We start from the raw sequence: 16,233 nt of genomic DNA, 5'->3' as shown, positions 1-16,233 counted from the left end.
ATTTCTTTGGTAATTACTATGACAAGAGAAATTACTTATGATGCAACTTCCACTCTCTGTGTCTTCTTGGTAATTACTGTGATGTACATTATCACCCAACCTGTGTTGGTACTCGTTTATCGTCCTCAGAAGGAAGAATGGCTGAGTTGAGATGTTTAAGAACAGACTAAATCAGTGACTCACCCCCTGAAGTCTGCCTAAAATAAGCCCTTAATGAGTCTAGCAATTATTGTATCGAATTCCTGAAAGACAAATTATGTGTTATTTCTATTCTTTCCTACTTAGGGTCACTGCTGAAAGTGTTAACACTTGTGAAATCCCCTATTTTTTAAAGAGGCCTGAACAAGAAAGCCAGCAGCTTCAGAAACAAAGAGCCACGTGGCACTGGGCTAGGCCAGGAGCTTACATTTAAAGAAAACAAAACGAAAACTAAATATATATATATTTGTTTTTTATAGTTGTAGCAAGTGAGAACACAGGGTAGCAAGGGCGACCTCAGTGATCGCAGCTGAAACCCCTGACAACCCCCAAATGACATCCCTGCCTGCTTAGCTGCCTGAAATAATACTGCATAACCATCAGAAGAAGGAGGTTGTTACAACCATGTTTCTTGTACAGAAACAACTATAAAGGTCAACAGAAGGATAAGAGAACAGATGTAAATGCCCACGTGAATTCCAAGAAAGTATTGAGAAGTGAGACTCTTTTGTGCCACCAGTAGCTAGTGGTTGGATGACATTCTTAGTGTAACGCACTGAAAAACCAAGACCAATCTTTAGTTTCCTCTGAAACCTTCATTTTCTGTTTTAACAGTTGAATTTCTTCCCAAGTAGCAGTTTCCTTCTCAGTCCCCAACAGGTCGGAGACAGGGGTTATGTTGTCCTTGTATTGGGAGAGGTCAAAACCAAAGGTTCTAAGGTTCTCTTCTTCATGCGAAACAGTGTCAAATATGAGACACAAATTAAAATAAACAATTGCCCTGTCAGTTCTATACAGATCTATAAAGTCGACTCTAAGCAAGTCCCCTGAGGAAATTCCTAATAATGTAGGAATCTCACAGAGTAAGTGCAAAATGGCTGACCAGTTTAATATTACTGACTTATTTTCAGGAAGGACGCTTTTAAATAAGATTATACGGGGCTGCCCTGTAGGAGCCTCTCCCATACCAATAAATCTACCCTGGGGTTGGTTATTCTGCTGCACCTTTGGATCCTGCATACAATGTTTAAGAAAATGCTTTGGCGCCAAGGGGATACCTCTCTAGAGGCCCACCTTCACCTTCCGCTTGGACAATCACACCTTGAGAGGCTAGATAATTAGATGGTGCTTCCGGCACCCCAGGATAACAAACACAGTCATCCACCTTCTTGTTATATATACACCCAGCACAAGCCACATTAAATTGTTCACCCACCAATTCTTGTAGAACATTTGGGTCCCTGGATCCAAACACTTGGGGTGGTGGGAAGATATAATTACCCTGCCTACATTATTAACTAAGGTTGGACCATGGATAGTTACTCCTTCGCTGGGGTTAATAGATTGCACCAAGTATGTCAATTGGGCGCCGGGATCACCGTCCAGATTATCAACAGTTTGTTGCGGAGCTTCCTGTGTAGTAGCCTGCATGTTAGTGATAGAGGGTGGATCAATTACGATGACGTCTTGCGACCTGCAAACAGCCTCACTCACGGGCAGTTTAGTTAATAATGCTTTAACAGAGGGTTGAGTTAATAAAGCCTGCAGAAAGCAACGTGACGCTTGACTGTTCTCCTTCAAAGCAGGGCGATTATTCTGTTTTTTTCATCTGCGGACCCGTCTTTTTCCCAGGCAATGAGGAGACAAGAGCAGATGATACTGCAGAGCCTGGATGATGTTCACTGTTCAATCTTTCCTGATGAGAGTGCTCATCTTCCACTATTGTGACTTCTAAATCAGGAGACGGTCTACCTAGAGCAATGCCACCCGCCCCATTGTTCAAGGGGATTTCAGGAACAAGAACATTTAGGCCATCATCCTTGGTGAGAAGCACAAACACTAGATCCCCTCCACTGGCTACTCAATGGTTCACACCAGGAGGATGGCTATTAGAATATTTATTGAAATCTGAAAAAACTCAGCACTTCACACAGACAGGTAAAATAGGAGGACAGGCAAATTCATATCAACTCTTACATTCCCCTTTTGGTGCTCATGTTTCTCCAAATTTTGATTAAACAGGAACTCTTTAGCTGTCACATGTAATTTGATGTTATCGAATTTGAACACAAGGACTGTGCTCGATTTTGTTTCCTGTTTGGGACCCTCGTACAGTGCAACAAGAATGCAAAATATCTGGATAATTTCTATCACTGTCTGGTGGACTGTCTAGCCCCCAATATTTTCCATATGAGACGCAATGATGAAAACCTCCTGAAGGTCTATAGATGGTGAAGAGGCAATTGAAAATAGCGAGGAATCAAAGTCCAGAACATATCTTTGTCCCAACACAGGTGGGGTATCAGCAACGTTTTGTGCATTAGAAGCAGAGATGTTCAAAATCGGCAAAGATCCTTCTCCGGTACTTAAATCAATGGGAGCTATGAGCGTAAGTGCTTTTCTAGTAATGTGAGGCTCAATTTCATCAGGTTTTGGCACCTCTGAGTCTTTGGGCAAAAATAAGACATCATCTTTTTTTAACGAATGTTGGTCATGAGCTTTGAGGATTGGGGACGCATTGAATGGACTCCAGAGCTGTTTCCCACAAGGAGCAGGTCCCCCACAGGTGGTAAAGGAAGTGGAAGATTTAATGCAGCCAACATTTCCGCATCTGTGATGTGAGCGAATTTCAGACATTGTGGCATTTTACTCTTCCCACTTCGCAGGTGGTACATAAAAGAGGACACACCCACTGACCAGCTGAGTCCAACAACCTTTCTTAATGCTAGGAATAGTCAACTTCCCAAAAGACCCGTAGTAACCACCAAGACGTATCAAAGTTTACCAACGGGTAATACACACTCATGTCACAGAAGAAGCAGTGCGATAATTAAGGAGTCCTCAGCCTGACGTCTGCACAGACTTCCTCGCCTCATCTCAACTCAACTCCGCTCCGTGGTCCCAATTGGTTTTTAAAGCCCAGCTCCTCCTCTCGTGTCACGTGAAAGGAAAGCAAAACAACACTTTCTACTGCACAGACTGCTTCGCCTTAACGCGACTCAACTCTGATATTTACTAAGCAAATAAGTTATTTAGCAACCTACCTGAGCGAAACAATAGGCTCTGGAGAAGATTTACAGGTTACAAAAGGTCAAATGCTTTCATTGTAACTGGACGAGAGTCATGGGGAGAGGAAGTAAAAAGGCGTCAAGGTAACAGAAGCTCAATTACACATCTTTAGAGGCGAACAGCATCTAGTGCCTTCAACTAATTTCCACACTATGTGACATAACCGTTCCACCTATTTATTGAGATGCAGATCTCTCCGCCAGGATAAAATAACGTTCAAATTTCAGTGGGAAATAAAGGTATCAAGGTGAGCATCAAGAGCATAGAATTTGTATAACTCTGTACGTATTGGATGTTGTAATTGTAATGGGTTACTTATAACGCGCTTAATACCCAAAGGTTTCTAAGCACAGACCCAGGCGGGAATAAAAAGACAAAATGAAAGATCATTGGAAACCACAATGGAGAAAATTAAAAAGGGAGATCTGGTTTACTGAAAATCAGGCCTCTAAAAATAGCAAATGCTTTTTTTTTCAAATCCAGTTTTTTGGAAAATACAATCTTCGTGCAAACCCCTATGAACTGTTCCTTCACCATGCTACACTGCGTATGAGCACCACTAAGTTAGAGCGGTACTCCATCTGCATACACACACCCCTAAATCCAACACCCGATCTTACCTCTAAGCAGTGATTCCTACGCGCAAGTGTCTGTACGCCTGCCTTCGGGTGGCAGATAGCATTTTTTTCTACACTACAGCAATTTTTGCCATAATGCTAATTGCACTTACACCGGTGCAACGTTTCTGTAATACCACTCAAATTGTCTTTTTTCACCAATTATTGATATTTGTAACTTAATATTGGTTAGTCCATACAGACATTACCCTTTGATGTGTCCTTCAATCTGGCCCTCTCTCTGCTGAGGCCATAGCGCTTGGCACTCGCACAGAAAAACCTATTATTTGGTCAGATTCGAAAACGTATAGCAATTTTGTGTTCTCAAAAAAAAAAATGCAATATTTATAATTTCAGGTGTGCATCAGCATTTCCGAAATGGAGCCAAAAAAAGCGGTACAATTTTGCATTTGACAAATCTGACACATATTATAGGTATTCTTAATAACAAAGCGTTAGTGTTCCCACTAGACATTCATAATTACAATGAACCAATGTTACACTGGGTTATAAACAGCAGAAAACACATTTACACGGAATAACCTACACATATTTGAGTAAGATAAATTGCTGCACAATATATATATTTGTGGCACAATATTTTCTTTTTGCTGACATTTTTTAAATCAACCATATCCTGAAGAGTATGAAATTATATAACGGATCGAAAAAGAATTGTAGGTGATCAGTTGATTACTGTGCCCATTTGTTAAGGGCCTGCGTCAGTTGGCATGACACTTCTCTAACACAGACATACATGACTCGCCTGTAGGCAGCAAATGCGTTTAAATGAATATGGCCCTCATTACGACCCAGGCGTTGGACCATGGTGCTAATAGCACCATGGTCCATGCCGGTAACTTACCGACTCCGCCATGGCGGGATGGGGAATTGCAATTACCATTCCGAGGTTGGGGGGGCGGTAATTCCCCATGCCGCCATGGCCCTTCCCCATTCCCATTTTTGCCCCATAGGGCTCAATGGGACTGGGGAAGGCGCTAATTACAGTGCCGTAATTAGCTCCTAGGTCCCTTTGCTGGTTGTTTTTTTAACGCCTGCTAAAAGCAGGCATTAAAGTGCCACCCGCAAAGGGACCTCGTAATCAGGCATTAAGGGTTTAACGGCGCCGCCACCTTTTACGGCGCCGTTAACCCCTTAACGCCTGGGTTGTAATGAGGGCCTATGTATTTTAATAATTTGACATTATTCCCTCATTTTGTATGTGTCTTGCGTTGAGATTTGATAAAAGGTGAACGGCATGTATGTGCATCGGTTGCAACTGGTTGTGTCTGCTATCAATTTATTGGAAAGAGTCCCAGATGTCTTAGACTTGCCAGAACAGTTTTTATATTGGGTATCCAGTGATAATAGAGAATACAATTACAGAGAATGCTATAACAGATCAACAAAAAACATCGAACCTTTTTAAAAATAGATATGGGGTGGAGTAAGGGGGTAAAATCGGTGGGAATGGGGTTGGGGTTTGGTTTAAGCACGTAGAAAAACAGGGGGACATCCCACTCCCCCCAAAACATATTCCGATATTTTTTCACTGTTATTATTTTCGCTGAAAAAGCCTTCTCTGTTTTGTGTTCTGTCATCACATAGAACCTTTCATTCTTCTACTTTTCTGTTTCAAGCACATGCCTGTTTTGTGTTAAACACTTCAATGATTGTTAGCACTTGTAACGGCGTGAGTGTTACTGCTGCTCTTCAGTCAGAAAGTGGCTTTGCAAGTGCTTTTTTAGAAAGTCCACTGGCCGGCTCAGAGCTGCAGGATGGCCCCATGCGTGACGCCCGCTTCCAGAGCCGGCTTTTCAGAGAGACGCCCTTTTGTATTCGGGGGCTTTTAGATTCGCGTCCCCGATTAAACGTGTCCGCTGGAAAGTGCTTGCATGCAAAACGCTGTTGGCTAAAAACCAAAACAAACCACACTGACCACAGGTGTGACGTATGACATGGTGTCATTGGACAGATATGTGGCCTTTGTGACTGGACATCTAGAGTGCTTAAAGCATGCTACAATGAGATCCGCGGAGCTGCAAGAGTGCGGAGTGTGTGCTGTTTCACCCCAAGTGCACAATGACATGGATGCCGCCTTGCCCTTCGTGACCCCCTAAACTGACCGCTTTAGTATTCCAGCATTGTCTGACTGATGGGAATCCATCATAATGGACAATGCAAAGAGGTCAGAGGTCACGGTGAAACCAGACAACAGGGCAGCTTTTATTCCCTCGGGGTTTGTCCTCTGGGAAACTTTCAGTCCTAGAGGAAATCATGTTTAAATACACGGCTGGCAAATGAGTGATTTGACTGGAAAATCTGGCAGAGGGATGTTTCCCAGAACCGTAATCGCTCATTGGGCCCTCAAATGACAATGTCTGAAAATACAAAATGTTATTTCTAACAATGTTTACGAATCCTCATACTTATAAGAAATCTATGAGAGCTGTAATATGAGTGATTCCGTCACTCGTCACGTACAGCAGAGTAGGCCTTTCCCCAACACGGATTCAAAGAGGAATGTCCCAGTCTAAAGAATGTAACACTTCCGTTTTTCCCACCCGAGATGCTGCCACCAGTGCTGGACTGGGAGCTAAAAGGGGCCCTGGAAAGAATGTTTGAGTGGCCCCTTAGTACACGTTTTCAGCAAGCCCAACCCTTTTCCTATGAGAAAATGTGGAAATAAAATAAGTTACCACACAGAAGAGGACCAGGTGCAGAGGCCTACTGTGAAATCTCCAGCCCTGGCTGCCGCTAAAACAAAGACTGCCATTGCTTTGTTGCCCAACCCACTTTCCTCATGTGAGTATGTTGTGATTTAGCAACACCGCTGAAGCTCCTTCTCCAGAAGGCAGGCAGCCCATGAAAGGCTATGGGCTAGAGTAGTTGATGCAAGCTATAACCATTACCATCTGCATGATAGAGTTATGCCCTACTATCGGTAGGCACAGAAGCCCTGCAGACCCTCATTTGGGACACCAAATGTGGGCCTGCAGGCCCAACCTCCCTGTAGCAAACAGATGGTGCAATGAAGCAGGGCCTGCAGAAAGCCATTCAGTGCCTCTATTTGGAGCGGTTTTCTATGTAGCGGAAAGAGTCAATCAGCTGCCTTTCTTGCTTCATGCTGCAGCATGGGCCAAGAAGAGGGGTGTAGCAGAGGGGCCAAGTGCACTTCAAAATGAAGTAACCTATAGGCGCATGTGGGTGTGTGTGTGAGTGTGTGTGTTGTGTGTTTGTCTCTCTCATCTGGATGGGTGTCATCGGGTGCAGGTGTCTGTGTTTGTGTATCTGAGCACGTGTATATGTGCCTGGAGGTTATGTGTGCACTAGAACTGTACCAGTGCAACTCTTGTGAGGTTATTTGCACTACTGGGCACAGGCAACACAAGTGCTCTTACATCTGCTGTACTGGCTTTATTGAGCAAAGGTAACTCAAGCGTTCTAACAGTGACAGGACTGGCCTAATTGGGCAAAAGCAATGCAAGCGTTCTTACAGTGGCAGTTTTGGCATCACTGGGCAAAGACAACACAAGTGTGTACTTTCAGTGATAATACTGACATTATTGGACAAAGGCAACTTGAGTGTTTACTTACAGTCATAGTACTGGCATATAGTGTCACTCCCATCATGGAACTATGTCCTTAAAATGGCAATATTGGAATTACTGTGCAAAGCCAACACAGGTTTGTAATTCCAGTGGTAGTAATGGGATTATTGTGCCGAGCTAACAGAAGTGTGTACTTACAGAGGCAATAATGGAATTTGTGGGCAAAACCAAAGCTAGTCTATTCTTACATTGGCTGTAATGGCATTATTAGGCAACCCCATCCTGGGAGTGCACTTACACTGGCAGTATTGGCATCCTTGTGCAAAGCCAACATGATTGTGTTCTTACAGTGCAAATATTAGTATATTTTAGCACAATCAACATGAACATGTCTTCTTACAGTAGCAAAATTGGCAATTTTGTGAACATCCGATCTAAATGGTTTCTAGCGGTGGCAATTAAGGCATATATTTTAGGCCTAAGATCCCAGAAAATGCATTAGAAAATGCTCTTGCATACAGTGGGGACCTGGAATGAATTAACAGGAATTTTGATGTGTTACATTATAGAAACAATAGAACATTGTATGGCTTTTAACACAATAATTGTCAGGAGATGTACTGTAAAATGCACCATTTAACACATTATTTAAAAAGAGCACTTTTGGTTGGTTTGTGCTCCCTTGCTAGGCTTAGCCACTCACACTCATCACTGTGAAATATGTATGTTTCTCTCTTAAGAAAATGGCCATTGTGATTATGACAGCAGAAGCATGTGCCGTATTATTGGGACCTGAGGCCACAGTTGGCCCTAAGCATGGTCGGATAATAAGAGACCCCATACAATTGTGTCAAGGGTGGTTTGCAAGAGGAAGATGTGTAATTATATGTAGCAGGTAAATTGTCAATTAGTGTGGAAGAATGGGAGGCAGTGTCATGAAAAGGCTCCAATCTCTGCTGCCAGTAGGTCACAAAAAGAAGACCAGAGTTTGCTGCTGATGAGCAAGTGAGGAGCCTAACTTATGCCTCTTGGTGCCATTACTGAAACAATTAAGCCATTTTCACTGCTCTTAGCTCTAACTCTCTGGGATGTATGTTGATGTATCCATAAGGATCGAATTTCAAAGTCAAAGGAAATGAACCGCACATGTTCAAGGGTTGAATTTTCAGTAAATTGTGTATTTTGTCTCCATGATTTCACACACAAGTAGATGTTTTGCTACCCCTCAATGGTTTATTTACAATGTTGATTTCACCATAATTGTTCCATTGCTGGTGTACACAATGGTTTTTGAGGTTCAGCTGTTCTTATTGCATACCAAGATGTTAACACATAGGTGATCAAGCAGTCCTTGGCATGTGTTTCACTATTAAGTTATGTTATGAGGTGTGTATACTGTGCCAAAGCACTGCCATATCAGTCTCAGAGCACATGGCTTGTCCAGATGTTGGCATATTGTGCCTCCACCCGACGCATCTAGACACTGGCCTGTGGGAGCAAAGGAGTCGGGAGAAGATACAAGCATAGCGAAGCATGTGCAAGAGCAATGTGCCATGGGAGGGTGTCATGTAGAAGGGAAAAGGAAGGCTTGAGACAGCTTGTCCCAGGTAAAGATATACATTGTCAAGAGTTAGAGCTAAACGCAGAGTAAACCCTTTGTTTTGTGTTTAAATAGTCATTTTGTATGTAAAAATGGAGAGAAGAAAATGTGCCCAGAAACATCAACAAAAAGATGATGGCCTTGTTTCTGAGCGACTTTCCATGCTTCGTTGGCATGGAAACGATAACAGCTCCAGGTGGAGTCACTGATGCATCTTGCTCAGTCCCTACACAAAGAAGGGTAAATGCAGACTGGACTTCCACAGACAGTTTGAGAAAAAGATGCATTCTCAGGAGGATAGCTCAGGGGCAACGTGCTCGCCTTGGAAGCAAGACGTCGATCCCCGGGTCCGCGCTTAGAAACCCCTGGGTATTAAGAGCGTTATAAATAACCTATCATATCATATCATGCGTGCAACGTCAACCTTACCTTAAACTTTGCAGGTCGTTCACTGATTGTTGGCTGGAGGTCAGCATTGTCTTTAACTGCACATCTTGGAGCTGGGGGAACAGGTACATTGAAATTAATACAACTCAAGTTATAGGGTCCTCCCAGCTTTATGATTCAAATTCAGACACATGGCTGTGTCAGTGTGTTCTTTTACACATTGCCTCATGTGAAATGACCATCAAAGGCAGGCTGCACGTCTACTATACCAGGTGACTTCTTTGAAAGATGCACTACTCATACCTATTACCCCTGGAGTATATATATTTATCGATAGGTATTGTTTAGTACAGACCTGGCCCACCTACCTGACAATGGATTTGCATTCTGCCTCTTTAACAGGTAAAATAAAGGGTGAATTGTAGTTCGATGCAATGCAGTTGTAATCACGCTGAGTGGTAGAAGTTAGAAGGGAATGGTGTGAGTAAAGAACCAGGGCAGTAGTTGGTTAGCAACTGGGTGTTGTTCTGTTACGTTTTCAAGTGCTGGGTAGTGAGATTGCCGCAAAACTACAGGTCTTAAGTGATGGCAAGTAATTCTGTCAGTAGGGCAGTCTGGATCAACACAGTTTTCAGAGTACTGATCACATGGATGGCCAGGAGGATAGCTCAGGGGCAACGAGTGTGTCTTAGAAGCAAGACAATGCATAGCAAAACAGGTTTGAATCCCGGGCTTGTGCTTAGAAACTGGTCTCGGGTATTAAGCACATTATAAAAGTATAACTATAATTATTAGAGCTTCTAACCGGGGGGTTCCTCTGTCTGCATGCCATGGGCTTCGTCCCTCAGATATCTGGCATCGTTCTCTGAGGTACTTGAGATTTTTGTTATGATGAATAACCTTTTGCCAAAAGGACAACGTTTTGTGGGTTAGTTTGAACCCCAGGGGGAACTCAAACACCCTTTGAAGATCCTCTGAGAAAGTTGCAAAAATCCATAGGATTCCCACTACCCAAAATTCATGTGGTCCGAGTTTTGCATGACCTGTCTAGCCCACTCATTCTGAGGAGAGTGGCCAGTCCAGTATTTGTCATTCACTGCATGAGGATAGTGTAGCCTAATCGGAGAACTTTTTTCTGGGGGGGGGGGCAGTATGAGTAGATCCAGCAATCAGTAGTAGACCTCCATCCTAGGCAGGGGGCGCTGGACATTATCTGCTGTCTGAAAAAGATCTGCATTGAGCAGCTTCTAGTCCTTGGATCAGGGTGGAACTGAGGTGATTGATCTATTCCACTAATCTGCAGAGTACCCAAAGGATCCCCACTCTCACCTCTATTTCTCAACATCTACATGACACCCCTACTAGACACCATCAAGACATCTGGTATCTCCTGCAACAACTACGTGGATGACATAGAAATAATGTACAAATCTGTGAGCAATCCATCACCAAACGTCCCAGACTTTAAAAAACGGACGTGTACAGGTGGATGCATAGATGACAGAATACATGCTAAACTCAACCCTAGCAAAAGAGAGCTGATGCTCTGTAATCCTACAGGTTCTAACTCCACCACAATCCCTTGGCCTGATGAGATGGGCCCTTACCCTAACCCGTGAACCATAGTAAGGAATCTTGGAATGACAATGAACAAACCATGACTCTTGATCCACAGGTCAAAGCCATCATCAGAAGCTGTTTCTCAGAGCCTGGCATACTATGCTGCATCTTACCTTACTTAACATTCACCCGTAGGGCCATGGCCACAATTTCACTAGCACCATCCAAACTAAACTATTCAAACAGCCTCTATCTCGGACTCACAGATTCCCTAATGGGGAAATTTAAGAGTTCAAAATGCTGTAGCAAGTCTACGTCTCAGAATGAAGAGATTATAACATATCGCGCCAGCATTACGTATTCTCCACTGGTTTCATTTCAAAAACTTGTTCATCACCCATCATTCATTCTATGGAGGGGGCCCATCCTGCTTAAGAAGTACATTTCAAACACTGCACCCCCTCCAGATCACTTAGTCCAGCAATACTGCACAAGTGCTAGTCCCAAACTTCAACAAGAAATGGCAAGGGGATCCTCCTTTTCAGTTCTGGACATGAAACTGTGGAACACCCTACCCACACCTCTCCACCTGGAAGTGAACCACCTGATTTTCAGGAAACCGTTCAAGACTTGGATTTTCAACCATTTACTTTGAAAAAAATGGAAAATAATAGAAACAAACTAAAAACTGTGCACCAGAAAATTGGATTATTTTACGAAAAGTAGGTTTTGAAAATCTTGGCACTACCATCTGTGGGAAACAAATTGGACTTATGGAACCTCTGCTGCGTGACACTGGTCTACACCTTCATCAAAGTGAAATCTACCACCAGAAGGTGACAAAACCCTCACCCCCTCCTATACACCCCCTCATCCCAAAACAAACTCCTTGTTACCAGTGGCATAACACAAAATGTGGGGGTCCCCCTGCGAGCCATGCTGAGGGGGCCCCCCCAACTCAGCAACAAATCACGGGTCGCGCCACACTCTGGGCCTTCCTAGATTATCACGCTTGTGTGATACGCATGAATGTGCTGTTGAAGGGGTATGCCTCACACTGTACTAGGAGAAATATATAAATATGTGTTTTAATGCAATATACAGCACACTTTCTGAGAATGGTTTTGTAGGGTAACACCAATCCAATGCAAGTCATCAACAGTGCACAGGAACATTAATGCTTTTCTATAAAAAATGCCATGCCACAATCAAAACATGTCCAACTGGCTGAAAAATGTAGACCAGTGCAATAACATTACAGTAAAGCATGCCAGGCCACATTTAGACATACCTAGACTGGTTGCACCAAAATGCCAGTCGAAGCAATAACACTTTTCAAGAAGAGAACATACATTCAAGCCTGCATTTTAGTGGCCTCTAACAACACAACCAAACTCTTTAAGATCTGTAACTGTTCAATCCTGTTGCGGTCTTTACCTCTCCTGTTCCCTCCTAGGCCCTCTGTATGGCTCTGTTCTCTCACCTCTCCGCTAAAACTCAGGACATCCAGTCCCCCATCTCCTCTTCCTCTCCTCTTCCTCTTTGGCACCCCATTGGCCAGCTCTACTTCTCTTCCTCCTTTCTATCTGACAATGCCTGATGAGGTTTCTAGACAAGTCCGATCTTTGAAAGTGTTGCCCAAACAAGTGCTCCCCTGCTCCTCTAGAACCATCAATGACCATATTGACACCCTCGCATGGAAACTGTTCTCATGAACACCTGTGAAGATCTGCTCTCTAACCTTGATTACAGCATTCCTTCTGTCCTCGTCCTCCTTGAAATTTCTTCTGCTTTCGACACGGTCAACCTCACCATCCTGACTAATCGACCCCATGAGAACCTGGGCATCACGGATCAGGCCCTTGAGTGGAAGATCTCCTTCCTCTTGGACTGCCCCTCCCAGGTGCACCATGGTCCCTTTCTCTCCACCACATCTCTCTATACCTGTGGCATTCCCCAGGGCTCCATCCTCTCACCCTGGTTTTTCAACCTCTTCTTGGCCCCTTTGGCCCACCTGATCTCTACCTTCTCCTCGTATGCAGATGACACTCAGCTTTCTTTCAGGCTCCCCTCAGATTCCACTCCTCTCTCTCTCATTCCTGACTGTCTATCCGCGATTCAGGATTGGTGCCCATCCACTGATCTCTCCCTTAATGCCAGTAAATGGAGATCCTTCTCATTGGTCCCCCTGCCCCTGCTTTCCCTCTCACACTCTCTCCGGCCACCTTGGGCCCTATTCTTTCGCCTTCCTGCGAGGCAAAAAACGTGGTTGTCATCTTTGACTCCACTTTCTCTTTCTCTCCTCACATCTCAGACATCGCCAAGAAGTCCCACTACCAGCTGCTCCTCTTCAAAGGAACTCTTCCATTTCTCACTTTCCCGCAGGAGCTCACTGTCTCCAGAGCCCTGGTTCTCTCTAGGCTGTACTACTGCAACAGCGTCTTTCTCAACCTGCCTTCCTCTACTCTCTGCCCTCTGCCCTCTGCAATTAATCCAGAACAGGACTGCGAGACTTATCCATGGCCTCAAGCCCAGGGATCATATCTCTCCAGCCCTGAAATCTCTCCACTGGCTCCCGGTTGCTGCAAGGATCAAGTTCAAGACCCTTTGCATTGTCCACAAAGCTTTTTGGGCCCAGGCCCACACTACATCTATCGCTCTCTTCCAAAATACCTTCTTTCTCAAGCCCTTCGCTCAGCTACCTCCAACTCTCTAAGGGTCAGAAACTTCCCCAGGCAGAGAGCGGGGGGCGGGGGTAGATCTCTCTCCTATGCAGGTGTCTCCCTCTGGAAAGGCCTCCCTGCCCCTCTCAAACTTGAGCCGGACCACCTGAAGATCCGGAAGCAGCTCAAAACTTTCCTCTTCTCCCCTGCTTTCTCTCTCTCCCTCCCCTGCTGACCTACATGTCGGCTGTACCGACTGGTTGCTGAGCTACCCTCAGAGTCTCACTATGTCCAGGCTCTTTCTTTATCAGTCACCCCTGCACCAGGGTTGGATTGGCCCCTCGGCCTTTCGGCCCGTAGCCGGGCCGAAATCGTCTCTGGGGTGTGGGGGACGGTTTCTGGCCATGCCTGGGCCGGTTTTGAAAAAAGAAATTGAAAAATAAAATATTTTTTTTTCTATTTTTTTTTCTTTTTTCAAAAAGCCTTTCATCCTTCTTAGGTCAATTAAATGAGTACCAACACAGGTTGGGTGACATTGTATGCATACTTGTTCCATAAAAAAGAGCTTAAGCGTAAGTGCTATACAATAACATATCATTTGGCCTTGGACATCTGCTTGGATTCAGAGTAATTTAGTGTACTTGGGAACAATGCTATTTGATGACACTTCCTGTTTTGTCAAGGGGCGAAAGGTTGTGTTTCATCGCTTCTCGGGATGTCACTTTGGGCTGGGGTCACATGACATCACTTCCTGTGATGTCATCAGAGGTCAAGGGTCGTGAGGCGAGGGGAGGGCCACTTTTTTTTGGGTGACCGGGCCTATTTCTGGTCCCAGTCCGACCTTGCCCTGCACTGCCTCTGGGCCTACCATGCACTTAGGGGCTGTAACTGTAACCCTACAGTCCCTTGTTCTCCTTGCACTACCCAGAGCCACATTGCCTTGGCTGCACTTACTCAGAGAATTGGTGCCTGTTTCTCCCTCCCCTCTCCCTTGCACTTCTGCCCTCCCTTTCTCCTTGCACTTCTCGTTCTCACACCTGCACAATCTGAATGACACAAGGCCTAGTAAGATTGTTTGTCTTGTCCTCCCTCTATCTTCCCTCCCGTGTCTTGTCGCGCCTAGAAACACTTGTGTAGAGGCGCGTTATAAATTACTTATTTCCTATCATTTTATCTCAGATTCCAAGAAAAATATACAATGCCACAGTAAGAAACGACTAGTCTGGCAGCACCAAAATGCCATTATAGCCAGGTAATTACACTTAGCAGGACTGCTTTATCAGAAATGTCCAGTTATAAAAAAAAGTTATACCAAACTGAGGAATGACTAGATTGGCTGCACCAAAATGCCTCTCTAACCACATTTCATGCCTGCATAGACTGGACATGGACGACCATTATGATTTGTCACACAATCCTGTTCCCCCCACAAACATCCTCTCTTACTCCCACCCCTACCTCAACCTCCAAAATCAGTTCCTTGGCCCAGCATTACCTCCACATCCCTCTTCCTTTTCCCAGAGCTTACATATGAGGCTCTTCCACTCATAGGTAAGTACTGGGATGAGGAAGAGTGGGACTACGAGTAATGAAGATTACAGGTAGCTAAGTCAGGCATTACCACCATGTACCTCTACCTCATCACAGCACTTGTGTATGAGGCAAATTGCCTCATACACAAGTAGTGGGTCGAGGAAGAATAGGGCTAGGAATAATGAAGTTTACCAATAAGTAATCAAGGCATTAAACACAAGTAGTGGTGCATCATTGAGTTGACTGGGATTCAGCACTCCTCCCCCCAAAATGTTGGGCTATATTGACTCGACCTGTCTGTACTTCAGAGCAGTTGCCGGACATAACAGGACAAAGATGTCAAACGGCACTTGGGTTTTGCTGTTAACAAGAGCCCAGCAATTATTAAAATAAAGAATTTCACTGTTAGTACCTGCATTAAAATGGCAAATATTTTAGCCAATTGAAATCGTGATGTGGGTTTAGTACTTGCATACCAGAGGAAGGATTGGAAGGGTAGAGAGGGAACAGCAGACCACTCAATTCTTGCAGCAGTCCATAAGTGGGAGCTTTAAACCTTAAAGGAGAGAGTTAAATGCGTGTAACATTGAAGTTGCACTATAATAATCTCATTAAAATGCGCAAAGAAATTGAATGCCCCCACACAAATAAGTTTGCCCCTGCCCCACTGCCCTGTGAAGTTAGCGCTTCTCCCAACATTTGAAGGGTTAGCCCCCCGAAATGTAGTTTTCTTTGCACCCCTGAACACAAGCACACACACCATTCACCATATACACATATGCACACCAGGCCATCGATAGATTTAAGTGTGCACTCGTTCACCATACAGTCACACCCAGGCAGCCACCCGTACATTTAAGTGTGCACCCTTTCACCATACAGGCACACACACCCAGGCACCCACCCATACATTTAAGTGTGCATCCTTTCACCATACACTGACACAGGCAGCCACCTATACATTTAAGTGTGCACCCTTTCACCATACACGCACACACACACCCGTCATGGGGTTAAGGGGAGCCCTATTACTTCAAAAATAAATTGTTTCTTTT

General features: G+C 44.4%; 1 protein-coding gene across 2 annotated transcripts in view; it reads right to left on the bottom strand.

The window, feature by feature from the left end:
* LOC138569646 (uncharacterized) overlaps positions 1-16,233 on the bottom strand; it is a 1,436,407-nt gene that overhangs the window by 1,299,910 nt on the left and 120,264 nt on the right. For both annotated transcript variants that reach the window (XM_069647797.1, XM_069647798.1), the window contains exon 4: positions 9,465-9,535. In XM_069647797.1, coding sequence (XP_069503898.1) covers positions 9,465-9,535 — 71 coding nt within the window. The remainder of the gene's footprint in view (positions 1-9,464; positions 9,536-16,233) is intronic.

Source organism: Ambystoma mexicanum, chromosome 2q (assembly GCF_040938575.1).
Source record: "Ambystoma mexicanum isolate Mex_15411 chromosome 2q, UKY_AmexF1_1, whole genome shotgun sequence".
Lineage (NCBI taxonomy): Eukaryota > Metazoa > Chordata > Amphibia > Caudata > Ambystomatidae > Ambystoma > Ambystoma mexicanum.
Note: the sequence above shows the minus strand (reverse complement) of the source record. Positions and strands in the feature narration are given on the sequence as shown.